The sequence below is a fragment of the Photinus pyralis genome, unplaced genomic scaffold, assembly GCF_008802855.1.
Source record: "Photinus pyralis isolate 1611_PpyrPB1 unplaced genomic scaffold, Ppyr1.3 Ppyr1.4_LG1, whole genome shotgun sequence".
In the NCBI taxonomy this organism is placed as follows: domain Eukaryota; kingdom Metazoa; phylum Arthropoda; class Insecta; order Coleoptera; family Lampyridae; genus Photinus; species Photinus pyralis.
The window spans coordinates 16,035,688-16,057,395 of NW_022170249.1; the positions used below are offsets into that span (position 1 = coordinate 16,035,688).

At 35.5% G+C, this 21,708-nt stretch overlaps 1 protein-coding gene across 1 annotated transcript in view; it reads right to left on the bottom strand.

The window, feature by feature from the left end:
* Positions 1–14,432, bottom strand: part of LOC116172456 — a gene marked incomplete at its 5' end in the record, with an annotated part of 41,706 nt that extends 27,274 nt beyond the window's left edge. The window contains 4 exon segments of the mRNA XM_031489676.1: positions 46–174; positions 1,040–1,093; positions 11,456–11,635; positions 14,282–14,432. Coding sequence (XP_031345536.1) covers positions 46–174; positions 1,040–1,093; positions 11,456–11,635; positions 14,282–14,432 — 514 coding nt within the window.
* Positions 14,433–21,708: the final 7,276 nt, after the last annotated feature.

The following is a 21,708-nucleotide window of genomic DNA, read 5'->3' on the forward strand; positions in this document are numbered from 1 at the left end:
ATCTCAAATTGAGTTTTCGCACATACGTATACAAATGCAACTAACCTGCTATAGATGGTGCCATAAGAAGTTCAGAACTTCCATTGACTCTAGTCTTCCACGCTGTAATTCCAGGTATTCCTGGTGTTCCGTGATTGCCGGGCTTTCCCGTCCTACCTCGAGGACCGGCGATGCCTGCAGAAGGAAGGAATGAAATAGTCTTAAGATAGATCTAATACCAACACTACAAGCCGTTTTATCTTTGAAATTTCAACGCTCATGCATAAATGATACAGCATAAGCTTATTAGCTCTGCACTTATATTCACGTTGACGACGGCAGTTTTGATTAAATAAAGATATGGAGATTAATGCTGATGGTGGAAATTAAGCTTAATGACGTCGTTTTCACTTCTAAAGGGCTCAAGGATCATAAAAATTACGCACTGCTACTTAGTTTATGCTTTATCAACCTCTTGCCACTCTAGGAATGGAAGATTATCTTCATCAGTGAGCATTATCATTTTGGGAGGTATGTTTTACGGCGTGCTTAATAAATTAATGCATTTTAAACTGCTGAAAGTAAATATTGCACTCTAATATGTTATGGCCAAGGTTTTTTTTAATGTTCTTACATCAACAAAAATGTCATAATTAGGATAAGTAATATATAAATCAACATATCTAGTTCATCAGAATGGCGTCGGTTGATGTAGTGGAGAATGCAGATCAATTCATTCATCTGAAATTCCTACTAACACATCAAGCTTCCCTTCGGAGAATGTTATTCGCTCCTAAGAGAAGCTGGCGTCTTTAAATAGGGGAATTAGTTTCGCTACTCATTAAGAAGACAATACAGGGTTAATTACACAGCATTCTAAAATTTCCAATAAATTTGTACACATACACACATTTTAATTACTTCGGACGCACAAACAGAAAACGCAAAGAATCAATTATAAATTAGCATTGGAAAAACGTGCCTAATTCCATTGGGAATCACGGAGGGATGATGTATCGAAACTCAAAAACACTTCAGTGCAATTTTCAATTCTACCTACCCGATGGGCCCTGCGGTCCCGGAGGTCCTTGCGGTCCTCTTAGTCCCGGGAGACCTGCAAATAAAATTACAAGATAAAATTGAAGCTTGATGACGTTACATCTTATTTGTTTTCACTCATGCGACAGATATGCAAAACAAATTCGCTTTCATTGTTTTTCGTTTCGTCTTCGAAACGAGCATTTGGACTTTTATTTATTAGTTTTTTGTACACGCGCGCATTTGTTGAAGCAAGAAAGGCAACAATACAATACAATGTAACTTTAAATTTATGCATTTACATTTCACGTTGTAAAATTTGCATGCAATATTGCAGATATCCGTCTAGTTTACGCGAGCCCCAATTACACAGTATTGTTTCTTAATTAAACTGAAATGCAAATTTTATTACTTTTTATACGAGGAGAGAGAAACTAGCTGCTTCGATTTATAATGCCGGAAGGTTTCATTGCTTAGAAAACGAAATTTTACACTTGTTTGAAATTCCCGATTGAGTGAATCAAATAAGGTAGCATTGCATTGCAGAAATACTAGATTTTGTTACTAGGATGTAGTGAAGTGTAGTGTAGTGAACGAATATGAAATTCATAATTAAAACTCTGCGAAATGAATTTTACAAACTTTTAGTTAATTTAAATTAAAAATAAGAATTAATTATCATTTAATTAGCTCGCTGCTCGCATTTAAAATTTGTGAGATTATTGGAAAAGAAAAGAACCGATTTCAAAAAGAAACTTTGTAAAGTGAGCGATTGCCGCTATTGGAAGAGCAGCTATTAAAGTTTTTTCTTACGTTAAAAGGAAAGCGATTTATTAATAATAATAATAATAATAATAGCCTTTAGTCCCCATAGGTCTCATATCAAAATTTCACATATCAAAATATAAAAAAACGATTATAGTTATTCATAACAATAAAGAAAAACTTCTAAATTAATGATCAAATGGCAAGATAACTAGAAAAGGAAAAGAAGAAGAAGAAATTTAGTAGTACGATATTTATGAGGAATCACACGGTGCCAATTCAAATTAGTAGTTAAACTACCATTGGTCTTCCATTGGAGCCGTGAAAAAAGATAAGAATAGCAAGGTGAAATTATGCCTATTCTAACTTAAACTAAAATTCTGAGATGTTAGGTCGGCGTCGGAACTAATTTGCAAACAATTATTTGTAATTTATCTTTATGTGACTGATGAATTGATGATGTTATTATGCGTCATTTTGAAGATGTAATAAAGAACGGAACAGTTTTTTTTTGAAGAGAGGAAGAGATGAAGCTTTGAGTTCAGCTGATAAGTTATTATAGACTTTATAAATTTGGTACTGAAAGGTGCGTTCGTATAGGGCAGTGGAATGCTTTGGTGGAGAAATTAAACCGCGGTATCTTAAATTTATATTATGAACATCTGTTCTGAAGCGGATTTTATTAAAGAGATAAACTGGTGTCTTTGTGGTCAGTACTTTGTGGCAGAGTGTTGCAAACTGAAGTCTTCTTCTATTGCTCATATTCAGCCAGTTCAAATCACGCAGTTTATGCGAAATGCGTTCGAATTTACGTATACCATAAATCATTCGCATGCAACTGTTCTGTACTCGCTGAATGCGTCGTACCGTATCTTGCTTTATAGACGACCAATATAGCTCGGAGCAGTAATTGAAATGCGATAATACAAGAGAGTTACACAACAAAGCTTTTGTTTTTATTGGTAAAGATTTCCTATGTGGATATATTAACTTTACATTGATTATACTTTTCTTGAGGTACATATTGATTTGAGTATCGTATCTAAACGAATTGTCCATGTGCAAACCCAAAGTTTTTCACTTCGGTTTTAATCGGTATGTTTGTGTCGTTCAAAAAAAAATATGCATGCTGGTTGATGGCTCGGATATTATCAGTATTTCCAAAAAATATTATTGAAGACTTCGCCGGATTTATGAACAGTGAATGCATACGTGAGACAGCTTCGATTGAACGTAGATCATCATTTATATTACGAACAGCAGCTATGGACTCATCCACGCGAAATGAATGTAGGATTTGGGTATCATCGGCGTACATTTTCATTTTGCAATGCGAAATGTATTCACTAAAACGGGATGTGTAAAGAATAAACATAAGAGGGCCTAAAATAGACCCTTGGGGAACACCCCTAAGAGTTGGTAAGAAACGAGATCGGCGTGACATAATTTTAACGCATTGGCTCCGTCCACTTAAATAGCTACTAAACAAATTAACCGCAGCTGTTGATAATCCAACACTTCCAAGGATACTGAGAAGAACATCATGGTTGAGTGTATCGAAAGCTTTACTGAAATCTAAAAGCCCTAGGACAGATACCATCTTCGAATCGGTGGCGGAGATAATTTCATCCGTGATGTCTATCAAAGATGTAGTACAACTACGATGCGGTCTAAAACCAGACTGATGGTGGGGAATAATATTTTTACTGAACACATATGACCTCAGCTGCGAATTAATTACCGTTTCCACTATTTTAGACATTGTAGGAAGTATGCTTATAGGCCGTAAATCTTTGAATTCCTTAGGGCACTTGATTTTTGGTAATGGTGTTATCACGGCTTGTTTCCATGATAGCGGATATTTACCAGACTGCAGGACTTCGTTTATGATATGGGTGAGGTAAGGTAGAATTGTGGGACAAAATAGTTTGATAATATTGATATTAATATCGTCGTGTCCGGTAGCTGTAGATTTAATTCCCGATATAATTTTGCCGACATCAGCTGTGAGGACTGGTGAGAAATTGAATTGATCCTCATTGGAAAACGGATTATTCTGTTTGTAGAAGTTGACTAAATGGGCTACATCGCGATCATTTGAGTTCGGTATTGAGCTTAATAGAAAGGTATTTATAGCTTCAGGGTCACTTAGATGGACAGGCAATTCAGAGTGCAGATTATTAGATGATAGAAGCTCTTTCAAATCTTTCCAAAGCTGCTTACTATTATTAGCATTGATCTTTTGTTCAAAGAAAGCTGTTTTTTCATGTTTCAGCATAAAGTTCACCTGATTTCGCAGATTTTTGTAATAAGACCAATCGCTTTGCGACCTTGTATGCTTAAATTTCTTTAATGCTTCATTTCTGAGTTGCATACAATTTTTGACAGTGGGTGTTACCCACGGCGCATTTCGTTTAGTTACCTTTATGTTTCGAATGAGCGTATGTTTGTTAATTAAGTGTAATATATTATGGCAGAGAAAATCAACCTTATCATCAACATTGCTAAGATAAAATACGTTCTGCCATGGAACTCTATGCACATCGTCATTAAACTTCACTGCATCCATGTAAGTGAAACCCCGGAAAGATTTGAATATCGCTGGATTATTGGTAGTAGCAATATCTAGATCGCAGTAGATTGTTTCGTGATCTGAAGTGATACCGTTATAGTGAACACCTGATGAGCTTACCCTTTCTGAATCGTTGACCAGAATTAAGTCGATTAACGTTGACGATTTTTTAGTGAGCCGTGTGGGTTCGCATATTAATTGCTTAAAGTTAATAGCATCTAACATTGTGCTAATATATTCTGTTGCAGGTAAATGATTACAACTCATATCAATGTTCAGATCACCTAAACAAACAACGAGATCGCCGCTACTGTGCATCAGCGTTAGTGAAGACTCCAATTCGTCCAAAAATAATTTGTAATTTACTGTTGGTGACCTGTAAGCACAACCACAAGCAACACTAAACTTACCAACTTTAATCGATAACCATAACTGCTCAATTTGACTATTGCTCTTAACGACATTACATTTAAATGATTGTTTAACATAGATGCAAACTCCTCCTGCTCTACCATCCCTATCCTTTCGGTATACGTTATAGCCATTAACCTCAATGGCTTCATCTGTTATTCCTGGATGACACCACGTTTCACCAATTGCAAGTACATCATAATTGTTCGCATCTAAAAAACTTCTAAGATCATAGAGAGAGGGTACCAAAGATCTGATATTAATGTGTCCTAGACGCATACTATAAGAAAACTACTTAAATTTAATATTACGATAACAATCCATGATTGAACAAATTTACATATTATTTATTTCAATGTTTACAAATTAATCCTAACAAAACCCGAACAATTGGACAGCCTTGAGTGCGATGTATTCGACGTTGATATCGCAAGTTGAAGAACGATAGCTCGATACCACAATTTGCAATATAGCTTGCTTAAAGGTGAACTCATTGCAGCATTATTCATAATCATTTATAGCAGAAACTGTGCAATATTATATTTGATTTATGTATGGTTTAAGTCACTCAAATTATTAATACGCTTGATGTCGTTAGGCCCCCTTTTCACAAATATTTTACAATCGCTAGTCCAAACGCATTTCGACCCATACCTAGTAGCACATTCCTTGAGTAGCTGCTGCCGAGCCTTTGTTAAGTCTTCCCGAATAACAATCGAACTGCCTTTTAGTTGTTTCTTGGATCTAAAGATTAGATTTTTTGCGTGACGTGAGATGAACTTTACGATGATGGGGCGGTTTTTTCCTTCTTTGCCAGGTAATCGATGAGCAATATCAATCATATCTGTAGTAATATTGAGATGCATACGTTCGGAGCACAGGGTTGCGATCACCGTGGGTACATCCTCTTTATTTATCTCGGGGACTCCAAAAAACCTAAGACTATTGCGTCTGGAATACTGCTCCGTCTCGTCCTTATAGACCCTCAATGCTTCTTTAGTTTCAGCTAACTCGATTTTGACTTTTGATAACTCGGATTCGGTTTGGCTTAAATCATTCTCGAGTCGTACCACCTTCTCCGAAAACACCTTGATTTGGTTTTGGAATTCCTCTGCGATACAAGCACGAATTTGTGTTGACAGGAGTGCTATGAATGATTGGGAAGTAACGACCTTGGATACGACTTTTTCAACGACAGCGTCTTCATCTATATTGGACCTTGTATCAGTAGGCATCTTAACGAGCGATTTAACACAGTTTTGAAAAATATTAAATTTACTGCAACAGAGCGACCGAAGCACGTCTACTCGCGACCGCCACACATCACAGAATTATAGATTACGAGATACAAATTCGAGTTATCGGATACTCTGAACTGAAGGTTGTTCATGTAGAGAAGTACTGTTGGTAAAAGTTGATAAAAGATGCTAGTCCTGGCCCTGGATTCGAACCACGGAGTTTCGTGGTCGTACCCATACACTTCTGATATCAACGGGAGACTGATATTGTTAAATTCAAACGAAATTAGGCGCGCTATTCGGTTTGGCGGGGTTAACGTAAGAGTGCGCACATTCGCATTCAATAGAGAGAGGGGCCAGAGGAAATTTATTATTTGTTTGGTGGGTGTTATTTAAATTTAGTGGAAAAAGTGCTAAATATCGTTCCGCAAGTGTTTTTCCACACACAGCTACAATTGATCAACGAGTCGAAGCAATTTTTAGCGACAACCGAGCAGTTTCGAAGAGTTGTTGTGGTTGGCTTACTTACTTCCCAATTGACGTGCTTACGAACAGAGTAGCCATTTTTTTTGCATAAAAACCGTTCCTTGTTCGTTCTCAACACGTATTTTATGAAGAATTTGCCGATCAAATCGAAGATTGCGGAGAAAAGAATGTAGGAGGCGAGCTTTGGTCATAATAATCCCTCATTTGTCGTTATTATACTTTTTCGTAAATGTGGGTATGTAACGGAAGCTGGTTAATATAGTTTAATTACGGTTTAATTAAGCTACGATCATGAAATTATTAAAAATGGCCAGAGGGCACCTTACCTAATTAACGGTTTTCAACAAAAAATTTGCGGGAGAAGCACTAAATTTTTCCCAGAGGTTTATGTTAACTTCGTCTACTAAATTGAAATATGCTGGGTTTAACGCATATATCATATGGTTTAACATGTATATTAACATATATAATAAAAGTAGTATGTATAATACACAATAGAATTTTAGGTATAGTTTGATATACACAAAATAAGCGAAGTAATCATGAAATTTGGAGTAATATAACCTCACATTTCGGGAAAATGAAGGGAACTTTTAATTAAGATTGTGGAACATGTTTTTTTGTTGAAAACGGTTAATTAAGGGTGCCCTGTAATTAGCCATTTTTATTAATTTCATGATCGTACCTGGAGGATTTATTAGCGTCACGTAACCTTTCATTTTTTAATTTTTTTTGAAGACTTCAAATTAAATCTTGCTATAGAAATGTGTATGAAAAATTAGAGTTAATTCAGATTTGTGCGAAGTTCGGCGTAATTAAGTTCTAAATATGTTGTAATATAGATGAGTTATTGAAGTCTTGATGTCAGTATTTCCTGATGTGGGTTCATATAAATAACACTATTTAATAATTTATTTTTGGGGAAATGTTATTGATTATTGAGAAATTAGAAATGAAAATTATTACAGCCAGTGCCGGCGTATGATTTTATTTTATGAAAGGGGTTTCGACTTCTAGGATTTTTTAGGAGCTTGAAATAGGTTCTAAATTAACCAGTGGCAGTGTGGGATTTTTAATAATAGGCGTTTAGGAATTTTTAGATTTTCTGGAAGGTAGTATTGACAGTTTGTGATCTTTGAAAGATACAGCGATACCAATCAAAGCCAAAGGAAAACGTGCGACCAATGGCAATAAAAATTTAGAGGTCCACACCACGAGAATTACCAATAGTATGGATGACCAAGACAACACAACATTAGAGATGCAAGAAAGATATTTTCAAGAACGGTTAGAGACTGTGCTGAGTGAATTAGAAGAGGGAATAAAAAAAAATTAAAGAAGGATTGACCAACATGATACGGATATTGGAAACCTCAAAGCAAAAATTGAAGAAAATTGACCCTTGGGAGAAAGAACTGATACCATAATAGTGTACAAGGCTGAACGTTATAACCAAGCGATTAATTTTATGAAAATTTAGAAGGCTATTTGAAGAATTGCGAATCAGAACCTTACTGGCCGTACCATGGAGTTCATCGAAGGTACCAGGTCTTGGACGGTTCTATATGGTCGAACATGGACCGATTTTCAAGAATTAAAAGAAGATTTTTGTGGCAATACTGATCAGCATTGATCCAAGATAAAATAAAATTCTTGTACTGTAAATTGTGCAGTGTGCACGTAAGAGAACGTTCGATATACTTGCCTTACATAATATCACATTCTAGTGTGCCTCTTTGTAATTTAGCTAGCATTTTTTACCATTTTTGAGGAATGAGGCACTTTTTGCTAATTTTTATGGCATTTTTGTGTGTGTTTTACTTTGAATTTTTTGCAGTTTTTTGATATTTGACGGCATTTTTCTTGGCGAGCTTATAAACCTCTGTTAAAGATTTATTTTTCATGCAAGCTTAGATTTCTAGAGCACAATATGCAGTGTTTTTCCTTTCTCGTTAAAACCTCTATTATAATCTAAATGCATAGTTAGTGTTTTCTTGGAACGTGCATAAATAATTCACAAACGAATGACAATTAAGGGATTAAATTTCTTTGGGAAAGGGTGAGTGAATCAGTAACCTACACACCGCTTTCTACGACTGGCCTGCAGAGGGTGAAAATAAACCAAGAATAAAGTTACTGCCTTATTTTACCTAATTGATTCTTCAAATAATTTTGCGGTATGAATGAAATTTATGCCATCTTTTTAAATTTTTATGTCATTTTTGGGAGATTTTTCAGTCAGAATTGCATTTTTTTTCGCTGATTTTTAACATCATTAAAATTCTAGCATCCAATGATATACGAATTAGTTAATTTTCAGTTGTATATTTCTTCTTATTTTATTAAAAATTCGTCAGTAAATCCAGTTCGCAAAACCATGTTAAGCCATGACTAGTAAGATAAAAGCAGATTCAAACGTCATTAATTTAAATTTTTTCCTTAAAATGTATTTCACTGAGGAAAAGTACGTATCATAAAAAACTTTTACAGCGGAAGCAGTTACGTACATGAAATATTTGTTTTCCACGCAGTTATAGAGCGCCCCCCCCCCCTTTCGTCTATGTTAAAGGTTTTTTCAATTCTTTAGAAAATTGCAATTGAGTCATGGCCAAACATGATTTTGCCAATTGGATCTATTGCCGAATTTTTGGTAAGATAAAAAGAATAACAACTGAAAATTAATATTCGTATATCATTAAAAAAATCTTCTATCGATTGTTGTTAACTCTGTAAGTTAAGATTGGGGGGGGGGGCAACAATTTGAAAAAAATGTTCTTCCCATGTTAATTCCCTATGTTCGATTTTGAAATATTCACCCGTATAAAGCGCATATACGACCCAAACTCGATTACGGGGCAATTATCTACGGTTCTGCTAAGCCATTAAGTCTCAAAAGTCTTGATACGATCCAGAATATTGCACTTCGCCTAGGTACTTTCCGAACAAGCCCTTTTGCGATCTCTTCCACGAACTAAGCAATAAGTACAGGCCACATTCTGAATACTACACTGACGAATCAATCATATGGACAACCAACTCCATTACATCTAAGACAGAAATTATAGAATCGGCAGGTCATGAATTAAACAAAGTCATATTTATTAAGAGATCACACAAATAATAAACAAAGCCATAACTGTGGTCGCTAATGACCTTGTTGTTAAAAAAATAACAAAAAAACCTTCAAGTAGCATAGTTGATTGATCCAATTGAGTTCAATAGCTGTGACACAGTTTTAGGTAGTATATACCTATTGTAATGGTACCAGTAGGTATATTTATAGGTTTGTAGATAGGTTTATATCACTTCCAAGAAACACTCGTAACACTTTCGTAATTATGAACCGATTTCGACCAAACTTTAAGGGTTGGTGTAACTCAAAAATATCTCGCTTAAGTTCGTGAATCAGCCAACTCATTCATATTGAAATTCTCGAATTAACGTATTGAGTTGTTGTTCGGTTTTTGTATGCATTTAGTTATTCTTGATGATTAGAATTGATAATACTTAGGAAGTTTTCAAATTGTATATCATTAATAATTAATACCTGTATATTCGATACTGATTATTTGTGCTTGCGAAGTTTGTTTTGATTTGATTGATTGATAAATCAATGGTGTCGTGTTGATTTATGTCGATTGTGATAGGCGGGTAAGTAATACTTGCGAACATTAATTTCAGTTTCCAATTCTTGCACAGTTTGCATCACTAAATGTCTTTTTATCCCCATCACATATTTCACAGTACACAGAATTATTATCTGTGTGACTTGATCAAGATCAAGGTCTTATTCTGTGGACCTGAGTTCTAAAAGTTATAACAGGGGTACCTACACAAGGAAAATGCAATTTTGCGGATACTATCTCTAAAGGATTATTGATTCTCTTGTATTATATAGAGTAAATTTAATCATCTACCAATACCTACATTTTTCATCCTACCTTACAACGCAATGCTAATCTTTAATCTGCAGTCATGGAGAAGACTAACAGAATTATCATTAATTTTCCAAATATTTATTTCCTTAAGTCACTTATTTTGTACTCGTTTTTCAATTGATTGCGAAAATGCCAAGAAAAATCTATATTCGATACTGTCGACTTCTCCATTTTAATTAAATAAAGCCTCCTCATGGATTTGAAATATAAAATTTCCTAATTGGAAAATGACTTGAACTTTCATTTGGATTACATACTCCAGAAGATTATCGTATCATTAGACAGTCGATCGTATTAGCGACGATTTGCCCTTTTTTTCGTGAGGGCAAGCAGGTATAAAATAAAGAAGTTTGTAAAGAGGGAAGAATGCAAAACTGACGTACCTAGTAGTTTCCTAACCATCTTTTAAAACAAAAATTACGCAATATCTACGAGTAATTGTGAGTAAGAATTAATAATCTTGTCTTAGCGGTGCTGCAAGTGCTAATTACAGAAATATTTTGCATATAAGTAATTGCTTCTATTCGCTATTCTTTAAATAAATCGGTTTTCCATGTTATCTTTACACAATTAGCTCTCAGTAAAGGAAATTTGTCGCGGAAAGATTATGCGCATGTAAATGAAAATCCCATTTAATCTCTGTATACCTAAATTTGAAAAAGGAGCTCGTAAACTGAAACATGCCCGTAATGAGTTTTTCCTCTGACTATAGATAACACAAACAACCCATCAGCTCTAAACTAACAAGAAACAAATATTTTCCTTTCGTACACTCTACTCCTCTTACAGACTTAACTACCAAACTGAATTTTCCGGATCCACTTAATCCGATAACGCTATTTACTTAACTTCTTCGGCTGCTTTTTTTAATCGGGGACAACGTAAGTGCAACCACGGCGGAAGGGTATGAAGCTCTTAAGTACATTTTAATTAAGTTACCGAACGTAGAGCTAAACTTTCTTCATCGCAATTGCCATTGAGAAGTATGTTGAAAAGTTTATAAGAGTAATAAGAGGATGAAAAATTACCGTCCGTTCCATTACGACCGTCTTTCCCGCGATCGCCCGGCCTTCCGTTAATTCCGGGCATACCGTCGTGGCCGTTCCTTCCGGGTTTGCCGTCAAATCCTGGCTCTCCGGGGACACCGTCTCTTCCATCGAAGCCTGGCCTACCCATACTTCCCTTTTCGCCTGTATCGCCGGGATAACCTGCAAAATAATAACACTTTTTAGATTCTCGACATTTCCTATTTGTTTTAATATTTCCTTCTGAAACTTTGGTCAGAAATTGTTTGAAGAATTAAGCACATCAGTCTATGTTTTCACAGCGTTCAGTAGTTTCTGTGCGAAAAGGACATTACGAATATTTTACCACCCTTAGAATTGAGTTGCATTACGGTTGATGTCATTCCGTCTTATTTTCTAGATTGAAGCTCCTTTCGAAATTTGAATTTGAGTTTTTCTCAAGCCGTCACACAGTGGGTCTGATGTCGATTGATTTACGAAAACAAATATTCGCTTCAACAGAAATATTTCATTTCCCAGGTCAGTGGAACTAGCAAAAGTTGGTCCTTTTCGCAGACTACACACTTCCCTATTCAAATAATGGCTAGATCACCAGTAATTTAAAGTTTCTCCAAAGGGTGTAGTGCAATCACTAATTAAATATTAACTTAAAACTACAATAAGCGGTTTTATCATCAAAACAATATTTTTGTGTCCCCGTGTTTCAAAGCTTTGTTTTCCGTATAGTAGCCAGATGCGTTTAGCAACTTATTATTTGTATTATTATTTGTAGCCTAGGCCGGCAAAAATATCATTAAAAATTGGTTGTGGGTTATAGAGTTATAGTTTGTGATCGTACACAACGGTACGTACATCAGACGTACATATTTGTCCCATGGACGTAGGTACGTAAAATGGTTTTGTTTTCATTAATATATTTAATCAACTAAAGTCATATGTGTATTTATTAGAGTTCAACCAAACCAGAGCATTAGATTTTGAATTTCAGTTTTTGAGGGGAGATGTATAAAAACATTCTTATTACTGAGCTAGCCGTGGGTAAATTAAAATTAATTAATTCAAGTGAGGTCTTCAAACCCTTGTAAATGTAACTAAGCTTAAGTTGCACACTAGTTGATTTACCACAATGGCAGTTGCATTTGCTATTATTCCATTCATCATTGCTTTAAGTTTAAATTTGCCTTTTTACTGTTTCTTCCTTATTCACCTGTAGTCGATGTTCAAAACTTCTCTGAATACTAATCTCCTCATTTATTAATTCCCCTTCCTTTGTAACATCTAACAATTGACTTTCTGTGCTGAAAGTTCGTAGCCATATTCAATTGACCGGACTTAAGGTCATTTTTAACTAGTCATTATCTAATCAATGCGTTTTTGTTTCTTTTAATTGCATCTAACCGTCAATCGCGCTGGGGAGTTTCAATGAGGGCTCAGCTTATAGCCTTTTTATTAGGGATATAATCAATATTAGTGAGCTTAGCATGATATAAGTTTGGAGCGTGTAGGTTTTGGAAATAGATAGGATTGATTAACGACAATTTAAAATCATTTTGTATTGGTTGAAAAAAGGGTAGTAACCAATAAAAAATTCGACATTGCCATTTTGAAAGTTAATCCATCATTGTGGGCGGTCAAAATTACGAAGGAACTAGGTGGCTAATCCCCTGTAAGTATGGATGTAAAAAATGAACTAATTAAGCTCTGAGCATCGCAGAATTTAACGATTTGGTTGTTTTGTACATTATATGCTTGCATATTTACCACACAATTGAACTTGGACTGGATATAAGAATTATAGAAACACAAAATACACCATAATCCGCTTATAAAAAATGAAAATAGCCGACTGACGATTCACATTTTAGTGTCATAGAGAGTAATTCAGAAATTCAATAAATTTGTCACATTTATGAGTTTATTAATTACCAACTTATCTTATATAATCTGTACCAAGAAATGTTAGGTGTGTATCTACTTATGTATATTCCCAATTTTTCCCACTATTCTATTAAAGCAATTTAACCAGATCCTAGACCTGTAGTATCTTTCACTCTCTGGAGCTCCTGTTTTACTTAAAAATTAAATTTAAAAATAAACTTCTACTACTCCTCGTTGATTTGAATACCAATGGAAACGGATAATTGGCTTAAACTCGGACCTCGATGACCTCGCTTTCGGAATTGAATTTTTTGGGTTCATACAATCAGCAAGCAAGCAGAACGCCTCTAAGTATCTTGATATCAGTACTTCTCTTAAACCTTCTATCAGTTTCGCCGTATCTCTTTCTGGTTTCCAGCATTTTTAATCAAACGTGCGCAATCGTAATTTCCTTAAGGAAACACTAGAAGAGGTGCTGTACAATTAACCCGCCATTGTTATACTCAAAATTAATATTTTCTCGCAGTTTTAACAGGGTTCTTAGAAGATGAATACATCAAAAGCATACTTGTCAAGATGGATTTGGTATAATTACATTATACAATTTTTAGCCATTCTTGTGTTACGTAATGACGATAAATCTCCAGGATTTACACGCTTTACAGCAGTATACAATGTACATCGTTCAAAATTTAAACTAATTACTAAGAGAAAGAAAACATGTACGCTGTTAAAACAACAACCAAATACGTTGTATACGCATTTCTCTCGCAGATTAGGCAAGTATAAAGATCCCGACGTTTGATAACACAAACTTTATTTTCACTGTAAGCGGGGAGCATATTAAACTTATACCGCTCCAAGCGGCCCAATTGCTCTAACCCCCCAACATAACTCCCTCATAATCGTTATAGAAAACTGTATTCAATAATCAACTTGCGTCTATTATACCTCTAGGCCCTATAGGTCCAGGTATCCCCGGAAATCCAGTATCACCACGGTCTCCTTTAACACCCGGATTTCCACGAGGGCCGCTAGGTCCAGGTGGTCCCGCCGGACAGTACTCCTTCGTAGCCGAACAGAAGCCTTGAATGGCGGCCATCTGGAAACAAAGCATTTATTGAAATATTGGAAGGGAACGATAGTTAATTTGCATAAAGCACACATTATCATTTCTGGAGTTTATATTTGCTTTCCAAATGTAAATGAAAGCTCCGCAGATGTTTGAAATGTGAGGCAAATGAAATTATTGTTCAATAATTCTGCAGCTGACTCGAAAATATCGGTAGCAAGCTTGACATGTATGCAACAGGTGAAAAAATTCAATTTTCGGCTCGAAAACATAACGGCTCTATTTATCTATTGATCATATGTATCGCGCGGATTAAAATCTGTAAAGAAAACCTTAAAGCTAGAAGGAATAGCTCGCACAGGAATTTGATTCTCTTTCGAAACACACTTTAACATTAAAGATTCAAAACCAATATTGCCAACAAAATGTGGAAGTTATTAAGCTTATCACTTGTGTTCGGAACCGAAGTTAATTAAAATTTTAATAGAAGCTCTAGTGGTATGCGTCCGAGTTCTCCATTATATCCGTTTTATTCCATTTGTTTCGGAAGGCACGCTTTTATTGCCCCGGCATTTTGGCAAAATGTCCTAGTATACGATCTTTCAGAGGCAAAAGACACTTATTGCGTAAATGCAATTATTTCGATCTCTATATTGTTAGATATTATAATCCTTGAATAAGTGAACAGATTAGTCAACAATTAATTAATTACATTGAACTTACATTTTAATACATATAACTTTTAGGGTTTTTTATTTAACACTAAGAAATCTAAAAGAGATATAAAGTAAAGATGTAAATATAATAAGATAATCAATATTGCTTTAACGTCTATATTCGGGATGAGTTAAATGAAGCGGGTCATTTTAATTAATGAAAACGAGGAGAGAGTCATATTTGAGTATGACATCTATAATACGTAAATACTGGGAAAGCAGCATTTGTAACACGATCTCACGCAGTGCAAAATCGGTACATTAGGTGGACCCTGAAGAAATAAATTAAACCAAAAGCGAGTCACATCAAGTTACCCTCGCGTTGAGGACAAGGATTTTCGCAGATTTTCCTAAGAAGAAAGTACGAAGGTTGTAAATTTCCACGACGGAACATCATCGACAATTCTGTGGCCGGTCCGTGCAGTAAATACAGCTGGGGAGCCAATTTCAGTTCCTCTTGAATTCGGCGAAAAGGGTAGTCGGTCAGTCAACTACTGACGCGTTTCTTCTCTTACAAAAAAATTAGGCGCATTACTGTGGAATTCCTACTTTCTTAGTTAAATAACCGGAAAACATAAGTAATCTACCAACCACTAGCTCTACTGACGTATTCCGAATTCGGAGACAGGTAGTACGGGTAATCACAGGACTAAAATGTCGCGATGACTGCAAAAATCCGTTTATCGGCTTGAAGATACTTTCTCTTCTACCAATATGTATCATTGAATGCGTTGTGTTTGTGTCATGTAGTAAATATGGTTTGTGTGTAAAAACGTAACGCCACTCAACTTTATTACATAACAGAGGTTATAGTATCATAACTTTAAGCTATTGGACCGGCGCTCTTCGAAATGGCTATTGGTATATTATTTACAAAATAATACATAAAACAGGGGATTATGGGTTCCGAATTGAAGTCAAGGTAGTCTCCAACGCAAACCTTCCATGTTCCGCCGTATTTTTCCTCAAACTTTGACTCGATATGGAACTCGACTAACATGAATCTTAAGCCTACTTTTTCAGTCCCATAAATTTGCAGACCTTCTATAACCCAAAGGATGGCATCCGACTTCATATCCTCTTCCATACTGCATAGTCTCACTCTAACGACCGACATACCGAAAGCTTGATGGTAGGAACACGAACACCAAAAGGAAGCCAGGAACGAATCATATGCTGCGTATGAACGTCAAAGGGCAATAAGACAACATTGTATTCTCCCCTTCTAGATTAACAAAAATTAACTCTTCGGGCAAAACTCACACCCAGTACTGAACAATGTCATCTTTCTTATACTGATCAATTCATGAAGATGCGCTAATAAGAATTAATTCTACATTGTTTAAGTATAAATCCGATTTAACACTTCTTGTTCTTGGTTACGTGTAATATTGATAGTTTATGACTTACTTTTGAAGTTGAGTCAATTGTATAAGTATAACACAAGCAAACGTATTATTAATCCATTTTGCCCGAATGTTTCAAACTAAATAATACAACGCATTGTTTAATATTCTAGGTAAACTTGTAAAGTTATCGTTAGAATGCCGCAAATATCCCTCAACATATTTTATTCACAAAGTTACCAGCATTTAATGTTTCCAAACTACTGGCCAAGGTTTCTTTCACTAACCCCTTTAGAACGTCGGCGCAAAGTTTGTACGCCTGCAAAAAATGGCACTGAATGTAGACGGTGGCAGATAGGCACGTAAAACAAAGCTACGGGTGGATTTGGAGAGATCATTCTAGAATTGCTATTTACTTAAACGTGACCCTTATGTCTATTGTAAAGGCAGCAGAGTCTAACAGAATTGATTGAAATGTTCTAAACTCTCGCCAGTGGGATAGTCAAAATTGCTATAGAATTAAAAAAAATTGTTACTACGGCTACAAAAAGGAAGAAAATTTAGTTGAACCACTCTTATTGTACACAACTTTTTGCTTTCGAACAAACTCACATCATAAGCGGAAATATTAATGTATGTTGGGTAGTTGGAATTTGGTTTTTTAGCGCATTTTTGAAAAAAAAATACGCCATTATATTTGTTATGGCTGGCTGGCTGGCTGTTCGGCTGAGATCTCGGCAATTATAATAGCTAGAGACTTCAAATTTTCACTGAAAGCTTTCAGCTATAGTGTAGATGTGCAGGATCTGGTCTATTTTGAGTTAGATTACTTCTGAGATCGATAATTTTAAACTTTACTAATAAAATGCTGATCTGTTTTACCAATTCATCATGCATATGCTGATTTATAACTTGTTTATTATTGTGCACTAACAACTAACAACTCGAGCTATTTCTTCGAGAATTTGAACACGGTCGATGTAAATACAAGCTTCATTATCTTGAAAATGTCCATGCAACGAAAGACGATTGTATCACTCCAAAGCTCTCTCGTTTTCAATTTTTCATGGAGGGAGTCTTTTTCAAGGGAGGGTCATACTTTGCTTAACCTGACGAAAATTTCAGCGATAACTGTACACTACTTTAATTTTTTGAATTGTGTAAAGTATTGAAAGTGCAGTTTGATTTAGTAGTGTCAATCGACCTTATATTTTGGTTGCTTCCATTACCTTTATCCTTTTATGAAAGTGGATAGAAGGTCTGAGATTCCACGAATGAAGATGTGATGTTGCATAGTGGGGGGGAGGGTGTCGGATGTCTTGAAAAAGTGATGGTAAAAGGTTCCTCTTCACAAATTTCTTATATAACATGGGTAAGTGAAAACATCTTGGCAATAGAGATATGCGTAATCAATTTTGGAAATTACAAGTAGTAGGGTATACAAATTTGTACTTAAATGGGAGTAAAATTCTAATAACAACAATAAAAATCTAACGAATTTAAAATTAACCTTCCTCAGTTGAAACACACTTAAAATAGAAAACTTAATTTGCTAATTGAAAACTTTACACATTACCGTAATATCCTGCGATATTTTAAATACGAAAGTCACAATACCTTTTCATCAGTATTAGTTAGAAGTGTTGTCGGCCTCTAGAATTTCCTCCGTAGTGGAAAATTCTCCCAGGTTAAGATGGTATGTGTTTCTTTCTACGGGAAATGTGATATGTTACCAGCTTTTATACACCCAATGCTCTAAAAAGTATGTCGTTCCTTTGCCGCTAATTAAAGCAACCTTATTGTGAGTTATTTAACACAGGTCCACTGTTTGTAATCCTCTTATTAATTTTAGGAGCCCTTGAATTATTTATTAAATGTTTTCGTCGATTTGATAGATATTGGGGATGCAATAAAAATTTGAAACGGATCTTCGGGAGGGATTTTCCTTCATTTACAAAACCTAATACCAAATCTTTGCTTGCTGCCAAATTACTACCCCACGTAGATGCTTAGCTAGCTAGTAAGCAAAAAAAATTGCATCATCGCTTGAAATAAGAGTAACAAGTTAAAAAGTAATCGTAAACGATTTACATAAAGCGCATTTCCACTTGCATTCATTTCCCATTTGTAAGATGCAACTTCTGTTAAAATCGTAAAAATCCGGCCACAAATATGAAAGATAGCGTTGCACATGGGCAATCCATTTTTGACGTGCTACTTCAATTTCAGTTTATGAGAAGAATTTCATTTCAATGCTTTTCTAAATAAGAAAGTTGGAACTGCGCATGCGCAAACCTAAATTTTAAAACTAATGTTAGATTTTCCTTTGTTCCAAGCGCCTAAGTATCAAATTTCACTTAAATAGTTTCATAGATAAAAAAGTTGGCACTGCGCATGCGCAAAATAAAATTTTCAAACTGGCGCTAGATTTTCCTTTATTCCAAGTGCCTATGTATCACATTTCATTTAAATTCTTCCACAAATAAAAAAGTTGGCACTGCGCATGCGCAAAACCAAATTTTGAAATTGGCGTTTGATTTTCCTTTATCCCAAGTGCCTATGTATCAAATTTCGTTTAAATCCTTCCATAAATAAAAAAGTTGGCACTGCGCATGCGCAAAACCAAATTTTGAAATTGGCGTTTGATTTTCCTTTATTCAAAGTGCCTATGTATCAAATTTCATTCAAATACTTTTATAAGTAAAAAAGTTTGCAATTCGGTTTATAAATGGTCGAGATGCGAAAAGGGCACTGTGCATTTTGAATCGATTCAATTCAACTTTTGGCATTGCGTATTATATGGCTAAAGCTATGCCCATATTGAATTTCATGCAATTCAGTTCATAATTAACGGAGATGTAAAAGCGATCGAACATTTCTAAACAAAGTTATCGTTCACACGAACAGATAGATGGACAGACAGACAAAGGAACAGACGGACAGACCAACAGGCAGACGACAGATAGCAATGCAAAATTATAAACGATCTCTAGGATCGTTAATAAACGGAAAAAGTGTAAAATTATGGAACATGTAAAAAACGGTTTTTTGTTTTTTTTACAATAACTTTTTTTGTAAGCGGTACAGAAAAAAATTCCTTCCTTGGTACAAGACTCGACACCATAACGAACCAAATAGCGAAAAAAGTAGAACAATAGCTCTTAAGATAAAAAACTAGTAGCGTCGCAAAGTTAGCGGACGGACGGACGGACGGACAAAGTGGCCACAATAGCGCATTTTTTTTTTTTTGTGGAAATGCGCTAAAAACCTATATTATATAGCATCCTTGGTAAAAACCCTAGTCAAATTATTTATATTAAAATAGTACATTGAAATACAAGTGCAGAAACGGTATTATTGAAAAACGAGTATAAATGTATATGTAAATGTATACGAGTTTTTCAATGACCGTTTCGGCATGCGTGTTTCATACTATTTTTTCTACGAAAGTGAAAAGTTCTTCTCTAGAAATTAGAAATTTAAACTAGTCAGATAACGGCAGAAAATCGTGTAGTCTGATCGTAGTTTAATGTTTCAATTGTAAATGATCAAGTAAGCCGGTTGCCATGACAAAACATAATTGTTTGAAAAATCGTAAATTTAAGTCAAACAATTTGTGGCGTAGTGAAGAAGTGATGGATTTTGACGAAACTGAAGATGAAGAAGATATGTGCACCCCGCCGGACGTTGCGGAAATGGCTAATGCGGTTTCGCATGAATTGCTACCCCAAAAGTCTAAGCAGCGTTTCGGAAAGGAACGTTTTCATAAGAGAACAAATCGCTAAGTTTTTGGGAGAAGCGCCTGATGAAACATTTGTAATGATGAAGGTTTGTGAATTTCTTATTGTATTTTTAAATAATAAATAAGCATAATTTAATTAAAGGTTGCTCTCGTCCTTGGAGTGGCTGGAGCTTGCCGTCGGAGCGAACGTTGTAAAATGACTGTAACGGATTTCACAGAACAAGATACAATTTTATTGATAACGATTCCTGACTCCAAGAATCATGTCCCAAGAACGTTTTCTGTAGCAGAAGGCCAAGAAAATTGGATATAGATCCCTCTAATGTGCCAACTAATCGGTTTTTCTTAAATTATAAGAAAGGTAAATTTACCGTTCAACCGTATAGGTAAACACGTTTTGCAAAATTCCTCAACAAACTGCAAATGATCTAAATCTGCCAGATCTTTTTGCTTTTACCGGTCATTGCAGTTTTCGCCGGACTTCGGCCACGCTACTTGTTAATGATGGGCAGATATTCTGAGCCTAAGGCTTGTCTCACAGTGGAAGCGTTTACGCGCGAACTGAAATACGCATGTTAACGTCAGAAATTGTACGTCCGTGTACGCACAAATCGCATTCGCACATTAGCTGCGTATGCATAGTGAGCTGAGCAATACTGTTCACAAGCACAATCGTCTACAACCTGCGAATTCGCATAAAAATCCGAACAAAATGGGATCGGTTCGCACGTCGCAATTACACGCACGTATACGGACGATTTATTAATCGCTAATGTGCGAAGGCCCATTTGAAACCGTACGTTTGAATAGTTCGTCCGTAAACGTAAGTATTCGTACGAATCCCAGTTCGCGCGAAAACGCTTCCACTGTGAGACAAGCCTTAGACAATCTGATCATGCGTCCATTTCCATTCTTTTGTTTTAATTTAACTGGAACTGTGTTGATTGTAATGCTTGGGATTGCAACGGTTGCCACTTGCCCTATAATCTGTCTATGTTCGCTTCGAACGCTGGGGTTGGGTTAAGATCAGTTCAAGACGCGACGTTGTCTTTATGACAGATTTATTTAGCTTAACCATTTGGATGGCATTACGGCTTTCATACTAGCACTACTTAGTGCTATTATGTTCTCTATGCACTGATAAAAATAGGTTACCACGACCATAACCGTTTTCAAGTAATCAATTATCAAGATACCATCTGCATCCGCCATTTAAAGTCAAAATAACTTAAAAACCATAAATGGCAGATATAGACATGTGGGTATCAAAAGAACTGAAATTTCACGTAGAATCCAAAAATGCAATAAAAAATAGGGGTTGCCATTTAAAATAACGAAGTTACTATCTACTTCCGGTGTTTCCGGAAGTACGGCCATTTGGAAATATTTTACATCGATTCGGCCTTCAGAGTAACTCCTAAGTTCAAATTTTCAAAAACCTACCTATTTGACTTTCCCAGAAACGTTTAACTAAAGCTCCCAAAAAAACACCCTGTATATAA